The 21,270-nt window shown below is 36.1% G+C and overlaps 1 protein-coding gene across 17 annotated transcripts in view; it reads left to right on the top strand.

The window, feature by feature from the left end:
* Positions 1-21,270, top strand: part of SYNE1 (spectrin repeat containing nuclear envelope protein 1) — a 311,711-nt gene that overhangs the window by 138,407 nt on the left and 152,034 nt on the right. For 16 of the 17 annotated variants that reach the window (XM_013178233.3, XM_048076956.2, XM_048076961.2 and 13 more), the window contains 13 exons: positions 261-617; positions 4,452-4,588; positions 5,544-5,721; positions 7,843-8,025; positions 9,636-9,779; positions 10,111-10,266; positions 12,121-12,285; positions 13,016-13,188; positions 14,033-14,186; positions 14,308-14,451; positions 16,843-17,007; positions 18,376-18,693; positions 20,001-20,156. In XM_013178233.3, the coding sequence (XP_013033687.3) occupies positions 261-617; positions 4,452-4,588; positions 5,544-5,721; positions 7,843-8,025; positions 9,636-9,779; positions 10,111-10,266; positions 12,121-12,285; positions 13,016-13,188; positions 14,033-14,186; positions 14,308-14,451; positions 16,843-17,007; positions 18,376-18,693; positions 20,001-20,156 (2,430 nt within the window). The remainder of the gene's footprint in view (positions 1-260; positions 618-4,451; positions 4,589-5,543; positions 5,722-7,842; positions 8,026-9,635; positions 9,780-10,110; positions 10,267-12,120; positions 12,286-13,015; positions 13,189-14,032; positions 14,187-14,307; positions 14,452-16,842; positions 17,008-18,375; positions 18,694-20,000; positions 20,157-21,270) is intronic. The other variant, XM_048076962.2, reaches the window with a different exon arrangement.

Genomic DNA, 21,270 nt, shown 5'->3' with positions numbered 1-21,270 from the left:
TTTCTCCTCTAAACTTATGGAAGTTTTAGAACCACTCTGCTATCACTGTAAAGCCGTCACAGTCCCTTGACTGAGTTTTATTTTCATCTTGCCTCTGGCTGTGTTTTGCCATTCTGCACGCAGTGTGGGTGTTGTGAAACTGTTGCTGCCGAAACCGCTGCTCAGCGCAGTGCTGCGCATTCCCCCTGCATGCTGCCCCCATCTTGGGCGGCTCCCCCTTTCCAGCTGTAGCAAGTTACCATGGCAATGTTGCCTTGCAGGAGCTGGTAGACTCCCGCCAGATTGGTGCAGGCCGCCTCGTCCGAGTGGAGACTCTGGCTCCCGCAGCCAAGCGCAGCACGACCGCCGGTGGGTGCCATGTCCTCGCTGCCGAGATGCAGGCCCTGCAGTCAGACTGGAAGCAGTGGGAAGAGAGCGCTTTCCAGAGCCAGCAAAGCCTGCAGGATGTGCTGAGCCAGATGGCCCTGTCGGAGAAGGAGTTCGCCGCGCAGGTCGCACAGCTGGAGGAGGCCGTGCAGCAGTTCGGCGGACTGCTGGCCACCTGGTCGCAGAGCCTGACCCCCCTCGATGGCCAGCACACTGACACCGAGATCGTGGAAAGCTGGCGCAAGGAGAAAGTAAGGTCACCCCTCTTTTCCGAGTGGTTTTCCGGTTATAAATGTACAGATACCATGGGCAGAAAACTTCTGCCAAGTGGCACTATCAAGGAGTGGGAGAGGTAGAAAAAAATAAAAGATATATTTGAAAATATATACTATGTATATATGATATATTAATATATATTATATAATATATATATAAAATTATATATATATACATATTATATGTATACCTCTGAAATCCCAACTTTCCAAGCTTCTGTGACTGTAAGCAGAGCAAGCACTGTTTACACAAGATATGTCTTTGGCCTCTGCTGTACTAGACTTAGCAAATGCTGCCTGGATCCTACACATTAAAAACAAGGCTAGCCTTTAAGAAGATGAAGGAACTAGCAAACTATCTCTGAATTTCTCTTTAAGTTGCTCGGTGTTTTGAGCCAGGGTAGTACTTGATCAGGGAAATGTGAAGTATTTCCTAAAAGCCAAGTAGCAGCTGGAGTGATTTCTAACTCACAATTTGTCATGCATGTATCGAGTTTCTACTTTCCATTTCTTTAAATATTCCTCACATTATACATGTTAAGATCTTGTCCAGTATTTAAAGAAGTTATATTTGAAACAGGTATTTTTGCTAATTGCTCTGCTATGGAATGTAGTGGAATTCAGAGAAATAGAAAAGGAGTTCCTGAGTGTCTTCTAGCAAATATTCCATATGTATGTATCACACACACACACACGGTATATATATATATACACAACATTCAAGTTACATATCTATAAGTTTGTATGTATCTCAATTTCTGTGAATCACAGAAGTAGAGGAAAGATACATCGTATCTTTTCCTTTCTTTTCAGGGTAGTGTTCAGTTTCAGTAAAAGAAGAGAGGTATGTGATGCTTGCTTTCTCTCCCGTTCACTGAAGAAATATTCAAAAAACCCAAACACTTTCCCTTTAAACTGAGATTATAAATCTCCTCCTCCTCCATTGTCTGTGCCAAGTTATTTCTGTGGCTTCCCCTTCCACAGAATTCCCTGAAACAGACTGATGGAACCTGCCTGTTTGAGTGCCAGTACATAACAGTAGGAGTAGCAAAGCTGACACTACACTGGAGTAAATAAATAGTACAAATATGCCAACTCTTCTACGGTTATGTTTTTAAACAGGAAAGGAAGATATGGAACTGTCATCAACATGTAACAGATGTTTCTTTTTTATTATTATTTTTTATTATTTTTATTTTACAAATGGAGAAATACTAAATTCAAAGGACATTGCTTTTATTAGTACTATATAAAACATATATGTACTGTAGCTGTATGTGAAATGTTTTATTTAGACTATAAAGTTGTAAACGTTAGGTAAGGAGGAAAATGCAGAGGAAATATAAGTCTTATTATGCCCAGCCCTACTATGTTTTTTTTTTGTTTGTTTGTTTTTATAGCTTGAAGAAATGCAGTCAGGACAGTAGTCCTTCCATTTGGGCTCCAGGGATGGGTTCTATTGTGAATGTAAAATAGCACTGCAGCATTCCCTTTCCATTGTCACATACCAATTATGTTGTCATGCAAGCCAAGGCCACAAATTAAAGATGCATTTCCTAATTCTCAGAATTAGCAAGCTCACTCTGTTATCCCATACTCAAGCTCCGTTCCTTTTCTTATGTGCAACATAATAGCAACAGATCTTACACCTGGTATTCAGCAAATTATTTTTGTAATTCTCAGATTCAAAATTAAATCTGTCACTGAAACAGTGCTATTAGTAATTCAGTGTCTCTGTATGGTCACAGCTAAATGTAATCTGTTTTTCGAGTAAATGTTCCTGCTTGTTGAGAGGTTATGCCTAAGGTTGTATATCATTAAAAGAATCTTTTAATAGTTATCATGCTAAGTTATTTGAAACTGATAGATTTTATTGAAAACAGATGATTTTAACCCCTGTGATACTCTCAGGTTCTGTTTCTTTGGAAAAGAAAGAAAATATATATTACCTCATTATAGTGATTCCTGCCATAAGTAATCTCTGTTTTAAGTGTTAAAAAACATCTTGTTTTAAGTAATGGCCAGTTTGCTGTCATTCTTAATGCTTCCAAAAAAAGTCTTGTGTGCAGTTTGACAAAGTAGACAAACAAAAAACAGTTAGCTTACTTTTTTTTTTTTTTTTTTTTTCTAAACATCATTGTTATTACATAAGCACTTAATTCAGATGTTATTTTGTGCGGTTTATAAACAAATCAGCATCGTGACTATTTCAAGTATCTTTTAATTATGGTTGAACACATTTTCGGGTGTGTGAGTGACTCAAAGCAGATAATTATTTATGTCAAAATGGATTGTTGTTTTTCCTGGCAGTTCAGGTACTACAAAGAACATGCATCCCTTATTCTTATTTTAGCTTTCTCGGAAACACACAGTATAGATCCTTAAAAAATTTTGCAACTCCGCAGACTTTTCCAATAAAAGAGATATAAAACAAGCACAAAGTTCCTCATGGGTGGCAGACACATTATCTGAATCCCAGGCTTTTGATCATTTGCTGTTCTTACTAAGTCTGTAGTCTTGCTAGACCCTTGCTAATATTTGTTTTCAGTTTTAATTTACACAAGTGCATATCAGTTTATTGCAGAGTCAGATAATATTTTACAGTGAAAATGTATTTGGTGAGTTTTTTTTTGTTTGTTTGTTTGTTTGTTTTTGTTTTTTAATCTTTGAAATTGTGGTGTTTTCAAAACCTTTTCTCTATTTTCATGTACATAACTTATATATTTCCTGAACATAGAATTTTGTGCTGATAGATAATCACAAATTGTTTACTATGTATATTCTCAATCATCATTTTGCATATATTCAGAAACTTAATGGAGGGAATTCCTTGTCCCACTTCCCCTGTCCCCTTTCTATTCTGTTGTCACTTTCATGTGATCAGTTTCTTATATTTATACATACATTTCTTCCAGATCAGGACTTAGATGTAGCCAAACTAATCTATGCATGCCAAACACTCTGGCATGTCTTCACTGCAGAACCTTTGCTGTGGTGAATGTAACTAGCTAGAAGATTGTCTTTTCTCCCTGGCAGTTTAAGAGGAATGCCAGAAGAATTTAGTTTCTAATGACGTGAGGAGCCAAGTCTACACTGCTAATCATGCTGGAGTAGTTGGCAGGGTGCTGCAGTGGAGACGCTGTGTACGTCAACATGAGAACTGTTTTTGTTGGAGTAGTTATCACACCTCTCCCAGTGACGTTTGCTAAGTAAACATAAATACTTTTTTCTTGACTTAGGTGCTTCCAAAAACAGTGCAGCAGTGACAGCCAGTAACCCTCAAAGGACTGTGAGCAGCTGTACTTTTACATCAAGAAAGCCTCTGTCAAAATATCAAAGCTATTAGAAGTTTTGTTTGTTTGTTTGTTTGGGGGGTTTGTTTGTTGTTTTTTTTTTTTTTTGATACAGCTTGTTTTTATTGAGCATACTAAACTCAAGACAAAAGGACAATTATAATCATATGCATTGGTATTATTTGCTATTCCCTAATTGTACATAATTTCATATGTACAGCTAGTTGATAATACTATATATTATAATATAATATATATATATATCATTTATTAAAACAAGGTGCATATCTTAAGCTCTTCTATGAGAACATTTTGAACTAAAAAAGTTGAGGTGTCCAGAAATTTAGTCTATAGAAGCTCATAATTTCAAATAAGCCTCTGTGCTTGATTGCTAGAATGCTCTCAAAAATGGACACACATGAATTGCAGCTGAAGTTTAAATTAAATTTTATAAATTTTCATTGTATTTTTTTAATTATTTACTTACTAATATTGTTCATTTATTTTGTTTTAACAGGAAACATTGGATGCCCTGGTGAAGTCTGAACATATGATAGATGAGATCAAGACTCAGTTAAATGATCTCTGTAGATTTTCCAGAGATTTGAGTACTTATTCTTCAAAAGTTTCAGGGTTGATTAAGGAGTATAACAGGTACATTTTCATCTTGTTTATAGTTAATCAATCCCATATATGTGTGCATGCAAGTGTTTTTTTTTTAGGGAAACATTAATTAGAATGTTGGAATTTGAAATAGATCTATACAATGATTAGAATCATTATTTTGATATCGATGTCAACAACATTTTTAGCATTTTAACATTTTGCAAAATTTTAGCAATATTGCCTTCAATTAGCATTTGTAGAAAATAGTTGTGTTTTTTCTAAGACCCAAGCTATGCCAACAAACTGAGCTTAAGCCAGTGTATGTCCACACCTGGTCTATTACAGGAGGAAACCTTATAAGAAACTGTGAGGTAGAGCTATAGCTCGTTTACCTGAAAGAGAAGGAAGCTATAAAAGCTGTCTAAATTTTTTTTCTTAATTTTGTCCTTCGTTATATTCCTGCCCTACCTGCCCGTTCGTTGAAGCATGGGAGCTAACGTGTATTTGCTCTCTTTACTTTCTCTGAGGTCACTGTAGCTGATTGACACCTGCATTTCAGGTACAAGATTCTTTTGTCTCTTTCAGGGGTTGTAGCTTTTGGCTTCTGTAACTCCAGAAGAAGGGTATGATGACCCAGGTTGATCCCTTCTAATGTTATGAACTTAACTAAACCGTGGAAGTTCATATTGTAATTTCTGGAGTTTCATGTTCTGTCCCTAGAGAGAAAAAGGCTTGAAGAAACTGTTCGTTCTTAGGGGTACTGAATCACTCTGTAAAAGCTTATCTGTCATATCTGTGACAGCTATATCTCAATTTGCATACTTCACTTTTAAGGAATTGAAAGCTTCTAATGGATTTCCTGGTGCCTTAATAACTTGCTTACAGTTGGTAGAAGGAATCCAGGTTTTATTCAGAGAAATAAGTAATAGCACTGTCACCTAACAGAGTCCTTCCCTTCCTCCTTCTTTTCCTCTCTTCTGCTTCCCTGATGTGGTAAACCCAGCCTTTGCCTGCAAGCTTCAAAAGGATGTCAGAGTAAAGAGCAGATCTTGCAGCAAAGATTTCGGACAACTTTCAGGGACTTCCAGCAATGGCTGGTCAACGCAAAAGTGACCACAGCCAAATGCTTTGATGTACCTCAGAATATCAGTGAAGCTTCAGCGAGTCTACAGAAAATACAGGTAACTCTAGCAATTAGACGTTCAATCATTTTCATACAAAATTCAGGTCAGTTTTTTGTTAATGTTATTGACAACACTAAAGGTGACTAACTGTAATGAAATAAACATCTATTCTTTTTTTTTTTTTTGAATCTAGGTCATTTAATTTAGCTGTCATACTATACTTTATACGTAGTCATTACCTCTCATAGTTTTCCTTTTTTTATTTTTCTTTTATATTACGATACGGAAAAACGTGTGTTTTGAAGGCAGGACAGCACTGTAAAATTGGTAGGACATCAGAATTGGGACTTAAAACCTGGAATTATTTCAAAGTCATATAAAGTTTTTCGCTCATTTATGAAAGTAGAGACCTTATAGTGTAAGAACAAGGTAAAAATGTATGCAGTGGAAGCAGGCATTTAAAAAGCATGATTTTCATACAAAGCTAAAACAAGACCCAGCAAAATTGTGGAAATAAATGCCAATTAAAAGTTTATTTTATTAAACTAAAAGAAATAGTTTTTTGAATAAAATATGACTACAATTTTAGAAATGAGAAGTACATAATGACATTATTTAACCTTCAGTTACACAGTATGACAGAAGAAATTCCTATCAGTTTTTCCTATCAGAAAGTACCAAAAGCGAAATCACTTCCCCCTGTTTCTGGTAAATTTACTTTCCCTTGCTTAAATGGTTTATTTAAAAGGGTAAACGACACTTTATTAATGTGACAATTTTTTTACTATCCCAAAATGAGACTATTTTAAGAGTAAACACAAGGGTTAAAAATAAAAATAAAATCCAGTCATTTTGGAAATTAAATAAAAGAGTTTTAGCAAAAACAATTTCCAAGACTGGTAAGACATTTTTTTTTCTTTATCGCTGCAGCCTATTCATAAGACCTTAGTTTGATCTCCTTCTCCCTGAAAGCTACTTTAAATGAAATAAAATTTTTTGACATGTAGTAACTGCTTTAATACTTTCAGGCATGTCATGGGAGCCTATATAAACAAATTATAAACCTATATAAACAAAATTATTTTTTTTAAAGTTAATATTCTCTCTGTTAGCACCTTTGATATCATTAAGTCACAAGGTAATCACACATTTGATTTTAATAAAGCAAGAGCTTGGACAAAGTATTTCAAAGCTAACAGACCCTTTGCATTCTCTGATAATAGCTCCAATGGTACACATAATCAGGACCTTAGTAATTTTTTAATCAAGCCCTTTGCTTACAACATGGATGTAACGTGATTATTATGAATATTAAGCTAATTGTGTATCATGTAAGCATAATAATAGTTTAAAATAAATTCATTGATATTTAGAACTGCTAAATTCACTTGAGTTCTAAAGGCTTACAAAATCTTTTAATAATTACAAATTATAAGAACGCTATCCCAACACATTGGAATTTAAAAATCTGCCTATTACCTTACAGTACCTAAATTTACTCACATATTTCCATATAGTCTTTGAATACCAACACTGTGAAAGAATTCTGTGAACAAAAATACTTTGAGTCAAGAAAGGTACTCTGAGGATGTGGAGGATAAATCACACAGCTCAGATGTTGCTCAGGGTCTGATTGTTAACCCCTGCCCCTACACATGCATTGGAAATCCAGTATGGCTGTCTGCAGTGGGCAAGGCTTCTTTCCTGTGTTCTCTCAGAGCAGGACCCTACCCCTGCATGTAGCTGCAGCTCCATGTCATGCTGTGCCAGGATACTGGTTTCCTGAAATGAAAGTGTTATCACTTTCTGTACTGTGAAGATTTAAAGAAGCATAATGCCATGTTAAGTGGCCGGTAATGTCTCATGAAGTGCAGAACATACAGATAAACCAAGAGTTAGTATATACATTATTTAGACGCATGGCACTTCTGGATTAAGTAGCTGTTGTCCCTGTAATATAAATGATTGCCCCTCATATGAATGTCCCATATAAATGTGAATAATATTAAAATGGAATATACTGAAATATGAATTAAAAAATTAACATGCAGAAACAGTAAACTCCAATCTCTGTTAAGTTTTCTGTGACCTTGCCATTCACCTTTACCGGGACTCAAAATTAACAGAAAGAGCTTTTACTGAATGCAACCAATTAACTTATTTTATTATAATTTTTAGGAATTCTTATCGGAAAGTGAGAATGGACAACATAAACTAAACCAGGTAGCATCCAAAGGAGAACTGCTGTGCTCCATTTTACCAAAGGAGAAGGGTAAAGTTATCCGGGACAAATCTGCTACTGCTAAAGAAGATTGGAAAAAATTAATCAGCACCCTCCACCAGAAGGAATCTGCATTGGAGGTACTGAGCAAGTCACAGTGGGGAAATATTTGATATAAATTTCCTCTTTGCTTTTTGTTTCAAAAACACATTCATCTTAATAGAGGTCCTTACAGTTTAGATTTCCCACTATAGCAGTAAGTGTTTATAGTGTGACAGAATAAATAGCTGCTTTCAGGAAGTCTTACTCTTTCACTTTACTTAAATTTTACTTATGTTTACTTATACCCTTCCCACATGAAACCACTATAAGTGGGATGTTTCAAGCAAAAGGTGTTGTTCAGATTAACAGAAAGTAGAAAAGATGGCAATGGCTCAAATTCATTAACATGAGTTTCATCTAAAATACTGGATTACTAAAACTCATGAAAACACATTTTCTTTTTCAAATGCTGTTTTAACACAGAGTTCTGACACCAGTGCTGATTGAAGACCCAGTGCAGTGGGTGAACTTTGTTGTTCTTACTGCAAACTGGTGAAATATAATGATATATTTGAACAACTTTCTAAATAAACCCTAGTGCTGTTCTCTTTTCAGAGCTCACAATTCAACCAGAACATAAGGTGAATATATTTAAAACATAATCTCTTTTAAGGTCATAGGTTTTAAGGTCAAAAGGTCTTAGCTGGAATTCCTTGCATAGTGTAGGAGAATTAAAGTTCTTAGGCCTTCCTGCTTCAAACCAGTACTGTCTAGCCAGCTGAAAAAAAAATATATGTTTAAATAGATTTAATATATTGTGTAGAAAAGTTTTTGTTTGTTTGTTTGTTTGTTTTTTTAAGAAAATTCCCAAGTAGCAAGAACTTAACTTACTTACTTTGTCTCAGAGTAGCCATGGAAAGGGAGATTTCCATAGATGTTAATCTTTCTGTGCCCAGCATTTTTCAGTCTCATAGGCTTAGTCTTTCATTCTGATGCATAAGTGATAAGGCTATAGCTAAAAAGAAAACAAAATCAGTCTGAAAATAAAATAGTAACTAGGGCATAGGAACTGTGCTGTTCAGTTTTCTATTACGTAAGAATTATTTCAGGTGCTATTTTTTTATAATGTAGCATAAACCTTTAAGAAAATTACGCAGGCTGAAGGAATGCCTACATATATCTTACACATACATTTTTAAAACTTTCTACTAAAAGAAAATATAATTAGAAATGAGCATCAGGACTGGGTTGAGCTTAGTCATACAGGCTCTAGGAATAATGTCAACCCGTTTAAGGGGGGGGTGCTGTTAATGACTGCAGGCAGAAGTAAGGTAACTTACATCCCAAAGTAACCTTGATTCAGACTCTCTTTACTATGCGAGATACACTTATATTGAGTCAAAGCTCATATAATCTGTAAAGCTTTCAATTCAGAGAAAATTTGCTTCATTCTCTCAACTGTATAGACATACTGCATTGTTGCCTGTGTTTTGTTTTTTGAAGAAATGCTCTCTCAGACTTTTCTTGCAGTATCTATCTGTGGTATGGGCAGGGGCAGAGCCAGTGACATTTATTTTGAACAGCTGCGGTAGTGTTTGGCTTCAATAGTATGTGTGTACTTTGTGTGTACTTAATCTGTGGGTTGTACATTACAGCTATACCCATTGCAGGGGGACTTTATAAATTTGTATATTACATGTGTTCCCAGAACTTAAAGATCCAGATGAAGGACTTTGAAGCAACTGCTGAGCCTCTAGCAGAGTGGCTGAGCACAACTGAGAAGATGGTACAGGGAAGTAGCAGTAGGCTCCATGATCTTCCTTCCAAGAGGAGAGAGCACCAAAAGTTGCAGGTGACTTCTTACAAACCTTTTAACAGAACCAGCTTTTCCACTCTCATCCTGCTGGCCTCATTGATGCTTTACAAGATCATGATCATTCTGGCATCCTAAACTCTAAATAAGATGAGAACTAGTTTCAGGGGTTGCTGTTGATGATCCTGTTCCATCAGAGTTCACATCTCCAAATTTCTTACGACATGCTGCTTCATTGCTATAGCTGTATGGTGTGCCTTTCACAGTACATGTGCCATTTGTCATTTCTATATTTCATGGGGCCTTCAAGCTGCTCTCTTGCCTGTTTCGTTGCACCCACTTGTAATATTAACGTGCTTGTGCTTTACAGTCTGTCCTTGAGGAAATAAGCTGCCACGAGCATCAGCTCAACAGGCTTAAAGAGAAAGCTCAGCAGCTGTGGGAAGAGCAAGCTGTCAGCAAAAGCTTTATGCGCAGAGTGTCTCAGTTGTCTTCTCAATACCTTACTCTAAGCAATCTGACAAAGGTAATGCACCCAGTGTATGTGCTTTTAAGCTGTTCCTTTGATGTTTGTGGAGAAAAAGAAAGATTGAAACGTAAAACACTGTAGCTGTCTTGCTCATCTGCTCTGTGGTATGTCTGAGCTTGCACTGGCTTTAAAGAATGAGAAATAGGGACCTGTATAATTTCATGGGCTGTCAACAAAATAGAATTGTGATTATTTATTTATTTAATTTTATTTTAAAGTAATTTAAAAAAACACCCTCCTGATTATCAACAGTTTTGTCCTGACAAGGTGCTTGTGATGTGATTTTGATTTTTTTCAAACATTCAAGACATTTTAGATTAGTAATAAGTGGCACCTGAAAACAAACAATCAAACAAACAAAAAAAAATGTATTTTTCAAAATCTAGGGCTAGGGGAGCCGGGTTTTGGTGGTTTTTTGTTTGTTTGTTTGTTTTTTGTTTGTTTTTAAGAAAATGCCAAGTCATTATATGGAAATATTATTACGTAATTGTATTCTATAAAGATGACTAATTATTTGCATTGTAAGTATTTTTGTCTAAAATCAATAGATTGTTCTTCAACATTATTTTAAAAGCGTTACCTATGAAGCTGCTTTTGAAGGTTCAGTGAGAGACATTGGTCAAACTCTAAAGTATCAAGCTAGGAATGGACAGTTTAACCTAACTCTGTTTTGCTGAGTGGTACATTTCATCATTTGATACTCTTACTACCTCTATTGTTTATGCAGATTAGAAGGTCTTTGAATCAGGACTGTCATTTTTCATAAAGTGCCAGTTATGAAGGAGGCTTGGTATTGAATTAGGCTTGTAGTTACTACAGTAATAAGAATAATTAAGGATTTTGGCATTGTGTTATGGGTTAGCAATTCAACACATAAAGTATTTGTTGGAGTAATTGCTGTGGTTTTTTATGTATGTATTTACTTATTTATTTATTTATTTTCCTTATAACTTTCTGTGGAAGTAAAAGTATAAAGAATATTTAGAGCTATATGATATACTGAAAATTCAAACTGAAAAGATGTTAAGTTTCTAACATTGGCTTATGTGGACAGAACTTGTAGAAGATTTCAGGATAAGAGGATGAGGTCTGAGGAAGAGGATAAATATGGTCCAGTCAATGAAGGAAATCATGAAGTTCTTTGGTTTGCTATGAATGTTTGAGATAGATCACCATATCTTCCTGAGCCTGTTTCAATGGCTTGACTTTAATTTTCTGTTGCCATGTGAAACACACTCTGTTAAGTACTCCTGTTAATCTTGGGCCTTGTAGCAGTGTAATGAGTATGTATTTTTGATATGAGTGAGTGTCAGTGATTCTTCAGAAGAATAGGTGGGAGCTGTTCTTCTCGTTCTGGGAACCAGTTGAAGTTACTGAGGAAAACATTTTTCTATTCCAATATCAATGAAATAGTGTTGCTCTAGTAGCATAACTTCATATGCTTCAATTTGTCTTGTGTATTGACAGATTTCACAAGTTATCTTCAGATGAAACACTGAAATGTAATTAGTTAGATATGATGCTTAATAAAAAATGGATAATAAAAAACTCACCTACTTTGCGTAAGAGGAAACAAAGATAAAAATTTAGATTTATAAAACAAAAGAGGGCATTTCTGAAATTTTCATTCCTATATTATGATTGGAAAACTAGCGTGACTTTGTGTTCAAAATTCATTCCATGTTCAAGTTTCATTCCATGTTCAACTAAGTGTACTTGTTATTGTGTACTTGTGTATGAAGAGAATTGCTGTGTACAGTTTATGAAATTTGTTCTAACATCCTTGAATACATATGGGAAATAAACAGTACTTTGACTAGCTACTGATACTAATTGCAGTATGAATTGCAGGAGAAGGTTTCCAGAATGGATAGGGTTGTAGCAGAGCACCAGCAGTTCTCTCACAGTATCAAAGATCTCCAAGACTGGGTGGCTGATGCAGTTCACATGCTGGAGTCCTACTGTCATCCCACCGCTGACAAGAATGTTCTGGAGAGCCGGATGTTAAAGCTGGAGGTATGTAAACAGACCTATATTCTATTAATATCACTGCCCAGAATATATTAAAGGGCAGTGCTCAGAAAATAATACTTTGATGTCCATATTTTGGCTACAGCTCAAAATATGAGGCAAGCGCTTCAAATTATAAGGATACCACCAAAAGCAAGAAATCGTAGCAAAATACTAAAATCATTTTTTGTCTTTTGTTCATTGAGTGTTTCACATTCATGCTTTCAGGGTTTCCATGGTTTTACATAGTGCTAGAAGCTCTTAGTTTGCAATTGCACAGCTCTAGGAGCTGGTCTCAAAGCTGCCATTGTTGATAGTCTACTGAGTTTCTATGTTGTTATATTTGTGTTGCAGATAGATCCTAGAATTGTAGAAGCTCTATAGAAGAGCTTTTTCATCATATCTTGTTTTCTTTCTGAGTAAATCCTCCCATTTTCCATCTAAATGGCGTTCCCTTCAGAATGTGTCCTCTACACTTTGGCTCATACACTGCAAGTACCTGCATAGATTCCATGAAAGCTTCCCTGTCAACTAAATTTATTTTTTTAATAACCTAAACCTACCCTTTGAAACATACCTGTTCCTTTGAAGCCCAGCCATGAAAACCACTGTCCCTCTTCTAACTGACTGTTTCTACAAGCTGCTAAATTTGATTAGCTAATTTTCCAGTGAATCTAGTTAACATATTCATGCCCAAATAATGATAAAAATGGAACAATATTTTCTCACATTTTAGGGACTGCTAACAGTGAAACAAGAAAAAGAAATCCAAATGAAAATGGTTCTGACAAGAGGAGAATCTGTTCTGCAAAATACATCCTTGGAGGGAGTACAAGTGATTGAACGGCAGTTGCATACCCTGAAGGACAATTGGGCTTCTCTTCTGTCTGCTTGCATCCAGTGCAAGAGGTAAAAAGGGTATGAGGTGCACAATGATGCTTGATAGTCAAATTTTTGACTGTTAAATTTTTGGAAAAGTTCATTCACCAAGTTTTATTAATTCAGGAGTCAAATTTATATAAAATGACTGCGTGTGCCTAACATTGAAAGTTTAGAAGCCTTTAATGACCTATTAGTTTGAAATGGAAAAAGGGGAGGAGACAGTGAGGAACTAAACTTTATTAACACTTATTGTCAGTATACTCTTAAAAATGGATTGCACATTCATAATTGTTTTGTAAATTTTATTTTGAGTTGCACTCAATGCCTTGAAATGTTCTCAGAAATGATAAGATCTTCACACGGAAAGTAATGGTTGTTCTGTCAAGGTTCTGTCTGTTTTTTCACTTGTTAGCATTTCACAGGAGGTACCATAATTACAATATCCAATAAAGATGCTCAAAGTAGTGATGCTTAAAGTGATAGAATAAAGACAGTCAGGGAAAAAAATGCAGCCTTCTATGGTGGAGCATAAATAGTTGAAACATTTTGATTTAAAACAATCAAACAAATATTAGAATGCAGCAGCAGAAAATTTCTGATTCTGGATCTTATTCTTCCTGTTATTTTATTTACTAAAATTTGCACACATCAGCTAGCTACATCAATTTAACAGACCTCTTTAAATTTCCAAGTTTGAAATCTTCATTTCTCTTTATTGGACAATCAATGCTACTAGTTAAAACCTGTAGGGTTTTAATGGCTGTCCATTTAGGTTGTGGTATAAGTCTTATAAATATAGTCTAGAGTGACTCAAATAGCATGAGAACCTGAAACTCCAGTATCACAACAAATGTGTATTCTTAAATTGCAGTCAACTGGAAGGAGCTCTCTCCAAATGGACAAGTTACCAGGATGATGTTTGCCAGTTTACTAGCTGGATGGATAAAGTAGAAGCAAGCATGAATGCTTCTGAAAGACAATATGCTGAATTGAGGGAAAAAAACGCTGCCCTCAGCAAAGCAAAGGTGCGTTTGCTTTACAACAAAGTAGCAACAAACGCATATCACCTTACAAGCAATAAAAGTCTGATTAATCTGTGGTTTGTTTTAATGCTGCTTATTCATAAATTATCTTGCTGTTTTGCAGCTACTCAATGAAGAGGTGTTGAGTCACAGCAGTCTATTGGAGACAATTGAATTAAAAGGCAGTGGAATGGCTGAGCACTATGTCACTCAGCTTGAACTCCAGGACCTTCAGGAGCGGTACAAGTTGCTCAAAGATAGAACGAGGGTACAGTTTTTCTTTATAGAATTCCATTACATTTTGTTGTCCACAAGGAAGCAGAGGAATTCTTTTCATTGTTTTTTTTATTTTTTTTAATTTATTTATTTATTTTATTAGAGTTAAATGAAGAGTAAAAGTCTGGGGGAAGCTGTAGGTTAATGTATGTGACAGAAAGTTATCAAGGTGCTTTATCAATCTATCTTTTTGTACCACTGAGCTCTAGATATTTTCAAAAAGTTTCTGAAGATCTGAATCTGCAAAAAAATAAAAAAAATAATCAAGTAAATAGGTCAAGGAATTCCATGCCAAAAGTCTAGCTGAATTCAGTGAAGATATGACTTTATTCGTTGTGACTGAAAATTTGGAAGCACCTCTGAGTATCTGTGGTTTGCATAAATGTAGGTTTTGCAATAAATGTAACCATATGAGCAGGTAAATAAAAAATGGTTGACAATTATAGGATCTTGCTGCTCAACACAAACCTTATTAGCAAGTGAATAGACTCTAATGTTGAAAGACCCAGCAGGACTTGGACTTGATCATCCTTGGGACAACTTGGGATATTCTGTTTTGTTCTAGTAAGTACTACATTTACTGGAAAGTGTTAATATGGTAGATCTTGAAAAGATTAGGGCATAAAGTACAATATAGAAGAAATAATAAAAGACTTGGTAGTACATGTAGTAAGGCTAGGTGGTTACCTCCAGTTAACCCATTTTTTTTTCTGTGCTGATTAAACCATACCAAATGTATCATCAGATATATCACTTTTCTTCATGACACCAGGGTAGTAAGGCTGCATTTTGTTGTCTCAAGGATGTCTTTTTCTTGTGCAAAGGGCCAGAATTCAATTTTTCTGATGCATAAGTGATTGCCTGTTTTGTGGTACTCCCATCCACAACTACAAAGAATGCATTGTACTGTCTTCCCTGGACCTCGTCAGAATGAGCTCAGGCTTGCCAGAGAGATGAGTGATGTCCCAGGAAACATAAGTGGATATCTAGTATTCCTGTTAGCATGGGGATTCTCTAAACTTTACCTCTTCCTGCAGCTTTTGCTCTTGCAGAAAGTTGTACAGAATGCCTGTATTGACTAATTGTATGGAAAAAGCTTGATTAACAGTAGGGGAACAATGAGAAACAGTTGTTTGTTCATAGGGGCGAGAGCTCTATATGTCTTTCCTAATGATAAGCATCCCATCTTTCTCTTACCACCTAATACCCTGAATGACTTCTGGTCTTCCCCACTCCCAGCTGTGGTGTTAATGTTAAGTGTCTAGACTACACTTAACCCTTAGGAAGTTGTTCATATGCACTAGCTGGAGAGTAGAAAAATCAGGGGAAAATACCAGTTTGGTAACTAATGAAATGTATGCCTTGAGTTGCTCACTTGAAATCTTCTCCATTTAATAATCCTTTGGCCAGGTGAAAAACCTGGCAAAATTCTGCAAGTGCTTGTGGTCCAAACCAGAGCAGACTAAGACCTGAAATTCCCTGCAGCCACTGGTAAGAGGCAAGAGAATTAGTCACTCTTTCCCTCTTCCCAGTATCCCACTGTTCCCTGTGAGGACAGTGACATTTAAAAACGGACAGCTGTACTCTTTCTCCTACTGCCCTGAACTGTTAGAAATAGATAAAGCAGACTATAGATTCACACTTGTTGTTTGCGAAAGCATTTTTCTTATTTTGTAGCCTGCTGCCCTGGAACACAGGCTCTGTTACCTTCATATGAATTTTCCTCCCTGCTCCCTTCAGTTCCTCCAAGGTCTGAATTACATGTAGTATAATTTTCTTGCCAATGGAAAGATCAGTCTTGTGCTGATGCAGGATGCATTTCTTTCTGTACTCCAGATATGGTAATATTTTAGTGCTGAGTTGTGAAATCACCCACATACATGGACAACCTGCTGTTCTATTCTTAGTGCATTCTGTAGGAATTGCCCACAAAGGACTGGGATAGTCTTCAAACCTGAAGATACTAGATACTCTTAGGAGACTATTATTCTACTAGCATAATAATAATAATAATAATAATAAAAAACAATGTAAGAAAAAATCCTAAGCTTATAGTCTCATCAATAACTTCAGTAAACAATTTAAATTGGTATAAGAAATAAGCAGATCTTTTGTTATAAACTGAGGTTTTATTTAAAATTAAACACAGATCAGAATTTCAAATCCCAGAATTCACAAACTTAGGTGAATAATTGTTAAGGATAATTATCTCTATCTCCACATTTGAGCCCTCTTTCCTTATAATCAATTAAACCATCCTCAGAATCCAATTAGTCTTGAATTCTAGGAAAGCTCAGCATCAGACACAAACTATGATCTCAGTACTGGATTTATGTTTTCTTGGTTTAATGATACACTTACATATAAACATTTTAACAAACAGGAAGCAGTAACAAAAGCTGAAGGATTGCTTAACTTACATCAGGAGTACCAAAGACATCTGAAGGCATTTGAAATATGGCTGGAGAAGGAACAGGAAAAACTTGACTGCTTATCACATCTTGAAGGTGATGCCCAGAAACAGGAGGCAACACTCCGAGACTTACAGGTACAGTATGTGTAACACCCTAACTAAAATAATAAATAAATTCTACTTGTAAAATAACAGAATAATATTAACTGCTGGACAAAAATATACTTCTCTGTTTGGCTCAAGAGCAGCTTAGAAACATGTTATATCTAAGTAATACACTGCTTAAAAGTGGTTCCAGTAAAGTCTGTGGGAACATTAATGATTTTTTCCAGAAAGAAGCATCAGGACTTGAATGAATTCTTCTGCCATAGTAATGCCGGTTTCTTGCAAGTACTGAATTTATTTTAGATGTTTGACTAAAGTGAGGAAACTACCTCTTTTCCCTGTGTTTCATAGAATATCAGAAGTATTCTTTTCATTAAGTTTTCACCTTTTATTGCTTACAGTCCAATACTTACTTACCTACCTTTAAGTTGTTCCAGTCATGTAGGCTGCCTCACATGGTGACGTGGGAGGATTCTCGCTGAATCCCCCAGGTGATAATGAAGGGTAAACCTAAAGTACTGCAGTAATCTCCCAGTTATAATCTTAAAATGACTAAAGATATTTTCAGGCTTGTTGCTGAACTAGGAAAAGGGCTGTGCTTGAGTTTCCATGTGATGAAATATTTATTACTTTATTCACAATACTGAGAAAATCTTTGTGTGATCAGTGTCTCTGTATATAAACCTTAATATTAAGAGTTTAGAAAATCTGAATCCAGTTTGAAAATCTTAGTATATATTTCAAATACAAACCAAGAAGACATATAACTGTATTTTGGTCAGATCATTTCCTGATTAGGTTTCCTCATCTGATTGATTCCCTGCATACTTTCTAATGAAGTTCTAATAAATGAAAAAAAAAAAAAAAAAAGAACACATATATCCAGAAGAAGGTATCGAGAATTATTTTGGGATTATGTATCAAACATACATAGAAATAATTAGGCGTGTTAATTAAAAATAAATAAATAAAATGAAGCATCATCTTGTTCCTTGTTTTTAAACAAATTTAATTTTAGAATCAGTCTCACAGTGTGTTTGCTACAGCTGGAAAATTTTGAGCTTAAGGTTGTGCTGAATGGGTTGCAGGCTCCCATGACAGCTCAGGCAGCTACTGTTTCAGAGCTCATTATAAGGCTAGGAGGGGAAGGAATTTGATGTAGATTTTGTCAATATTTTTCTACAAATCTCTTGTCAATAATAATGATAGTGGATTTGCTTTGTAAGTGAGCATGTCAGCAAGGTCTTCTTAGAGATAGTGTAATGTGTGTTCAACCATAGATATCTAAAGGAAATGGATAGATAACTGCTTTTGTCTGAAGTAGAACCAGGGCTTCATTTGCCATGTGTAGTAAAAACTGCTGATATAGGGTATTTATCCATAACTCTGCCTTCACAGGAGCTGCAGGTCCACTGTGCAGAAGGACAAGCCTTACTGAATGCTGCTGTTCATGCCAGAGAGGAGGTGATTCCCTGGGGCATGCCCCAGATAGAAGACAGAGCCTTGGAATCTGTACGGCAAGACTGGCAAGTTTATCAGCACAGGCTTTCTGAAGCAAGAAGCCAATTAAATGCCACTGTGAGCAGGCTGAGGTTAATGGAGAAAAAATTTCAGAAGGTTAATGAATGGCTAACAGATCTGGAGGAGAAAGTTGCTGTCAGGACTGGGAGGCAGTCTGGTAGAGCAACAAAGGAGATGCAGCTTCAACAAATGAAGGTAAAGAATGTAGTTAAGGAATTACATAAATAAGGAATGTGAGCTTTCCACATCAGTGGCTAGTGTGAAAATGTCAGGAATCATTGCAATCATCTGAGTGTAGGCACTCAGAATGACGTATCCAAGAGTTTTGTGCCTTCTGGGTCCAGATTTCCCCTGTTCTACTTATAAAACAGTGGTTATACCAACGTTGAAATCTTATAAGGAAGATCTGGAATTCCTGTGTTCTGTGGAATGAAAAGACATTACTGAGGTTCTGGAGTGGGAAAGAGTTAATTTAGTAACAAAATAAAATGTCATAAGCTGTGTTGTGAAGTCTCTGCTGTGTTGATGTAGTAGTTTTCCTTAGTCACTAGAAGGGGAAGACGTGGTTCTGAAGAAACAAAGGAAGCGCATTTGTAAAGATCCAAGGTTATGTTTTATGGTCTCTTTTAGAATTTGGGCAACAGAAAAAGGAATTCCACAAAAAAGCAACAGTGTAGGAATTCCAGCCTGCATTTCTATTATTATTCATAAAAAAGTACTAAGTCTATTGTAATAAAATTCAGTCCAGTCCATTTAATATTGTAAAAACATAAAATAAATCACAGAATGGCTCAGGTTAAAAGGGACCTTAAAGATCATCTAGTTCCAACCCCACTGCCAAGGGCATGGGTTCTACCCAGTAGATCAAGTTGTCCATCCAATCTGACCTTGGGCACTTCCAGGGATGTGGCATCCACAAGTTCTCTAGGCAACCTGTTCCAGTGCTTCACCACTCTCTGAGTAAATAATTTACTTCCTCCTAACATCTAATCTAAACCTCCCCTCTTTTAGCTTAAAACCATTCTCCTTCTCATTATTTGCCCATGTAAAAAATCACTCTCCATCTTTTTTATAAGCCTTCTTTAAGTACTGAAGGGCTGCAATGAGGTGTGCCTGGAGCTTTCTCTTCTTCAGGCTGAACATCCCCAGCTCTCTCGGCCATTCTTCACAGGAGAGGTGCCCCAGCCCTCTGATCAACTTTGTGTCCCTCCTTTGCACACACTCTAACAGGTCCACATCTTTCTTGTGCTGGGGAGCCCCAGACCTAGATCCAGTACTCCAAATGGAGCTACACCAGGGCAGAGTAGTGGGGGGCAAAACATCCAGTATGTTCATTCAGTTAACCTTCATCAGATTCTGTTTAATTTTCCTGTTGTAACTCAATGTTTATAACCATGTATTTCTTTTCCTTTCAATGGTTTCCTAACCATTACAACTAAATTCCTGTTGTGTTTAAGTTGTTTGAATTAGTCATACAAGATGGGTAATGTCTTTTGTCATAGAAGTGGCATGAAGAAATTACAATCTACAAAGATGATGTGGAGGAAGTTGGGATGTTAGCTCAGCAAATACTAGAGGAATGTCTCACTACAAGTAGAATGGGAAGCCAGGCTACACAGCTTACATCTCGATATCAAACTCTTCTTCTTCATGTCTTGGTAAGTAATGATTAAGTAATTAATTTATAGATTCTAGAATCATAGAATATCCCAAGTTGGAAGGGACCCACAAAGATCATTGAGTCCAACTCCTGGGTCCAAGTATTATAAAATTATAAATAGTCAGTTGAGAAACAAGTATAGATAGACTTTCTTAATTAGATTTTATCAAATTTTATTCATTACTGTAGATTCCATAATACAATGTTCACATACATATCTGTGTGTTTATATAACTATGTACATATAAATATATACACATATATATAACTATATACGTATAAACATCCACACATACACATAGATTTCATTGGTCTAAATGCATTAGAGAGCAATAATCAGGTTGAAGCTCTTTCAAAAATATTCAGCATTGATCAGATGTTGTTACTACCTTTTTTGTCAGCTTCAGGAGAGAAATTCAGAATTCAGCAGATTTGAAGGCTGAATTACTACTAGAGAAATGTTTTCAGGTTTCAGTACATAATAATATATACATATAGGCGTGGGCAAAAATGAGCGGATAAGGTACAGTGTTCAGGTCACTTTAGGTAGAAAGAGCTTCATAGTAACATCATCACAAGTCACTATACAAATTGCAAAATATAAGTCCCTTTTCAATGTTTAGCATTAACTCAGTTTTAACATTAGTGATTGTGGTATGTACGCTCTGACAAGACCCCGGTAAGAATTATCCATTAGATATGAAAGGACTCAAAAGCTACTTATTTAATCTTAGTATATCAGGTTTTATCAGGTTTTATCAGGTTTTAAGTGGCAATTAATTGCTCTCACAGTATCACAGTATCACAGATTTCTAGGTTGGAAGAGACCTCAAGATCATCGAGTCCAACCTCCGACCTAACACTAAGTACTCCACTAAACCATATCGCTAAGCTCTACATCTAAACGTCTTTTAAAGACCTCCAGGGATGGTGACTCAACCACCTCCCTGGGCAGCCCGTTCCAATGCTTAATAACCCTTTCGGTAAAGAAGTACTTCCTAACATCCAACCTAAAACTCCCTGTCGCAACTTTCGCCCATTCCCCCTCGTCCTGTCACCAGGCACGTAGGAGAACAGACCAACCCCCACCTCTTTACAGCCTCCTTTAAGGT

Source organism: Anser cygnoides, chromosome 3 (genome assembly GCF_040182565.1).
Source record: "Anser cygnoides isolate HZ-2024a breed goose chromosome 3, Taihu_goose_T2T_genome, whole genome shotgun sequence".
Classification (NCBI taxonomy): domain Eukaryota; kingdom Metazoa; phylum Chordata; class Aves; order Anseriformes; family Anatidae; genus Anser; species Anser cygnoides.
The sequence above is the reverse complement of the archived record's forward strand: the minus strand, read 5'-3'. Positions and strand labels throughout refer to the sequence as shown.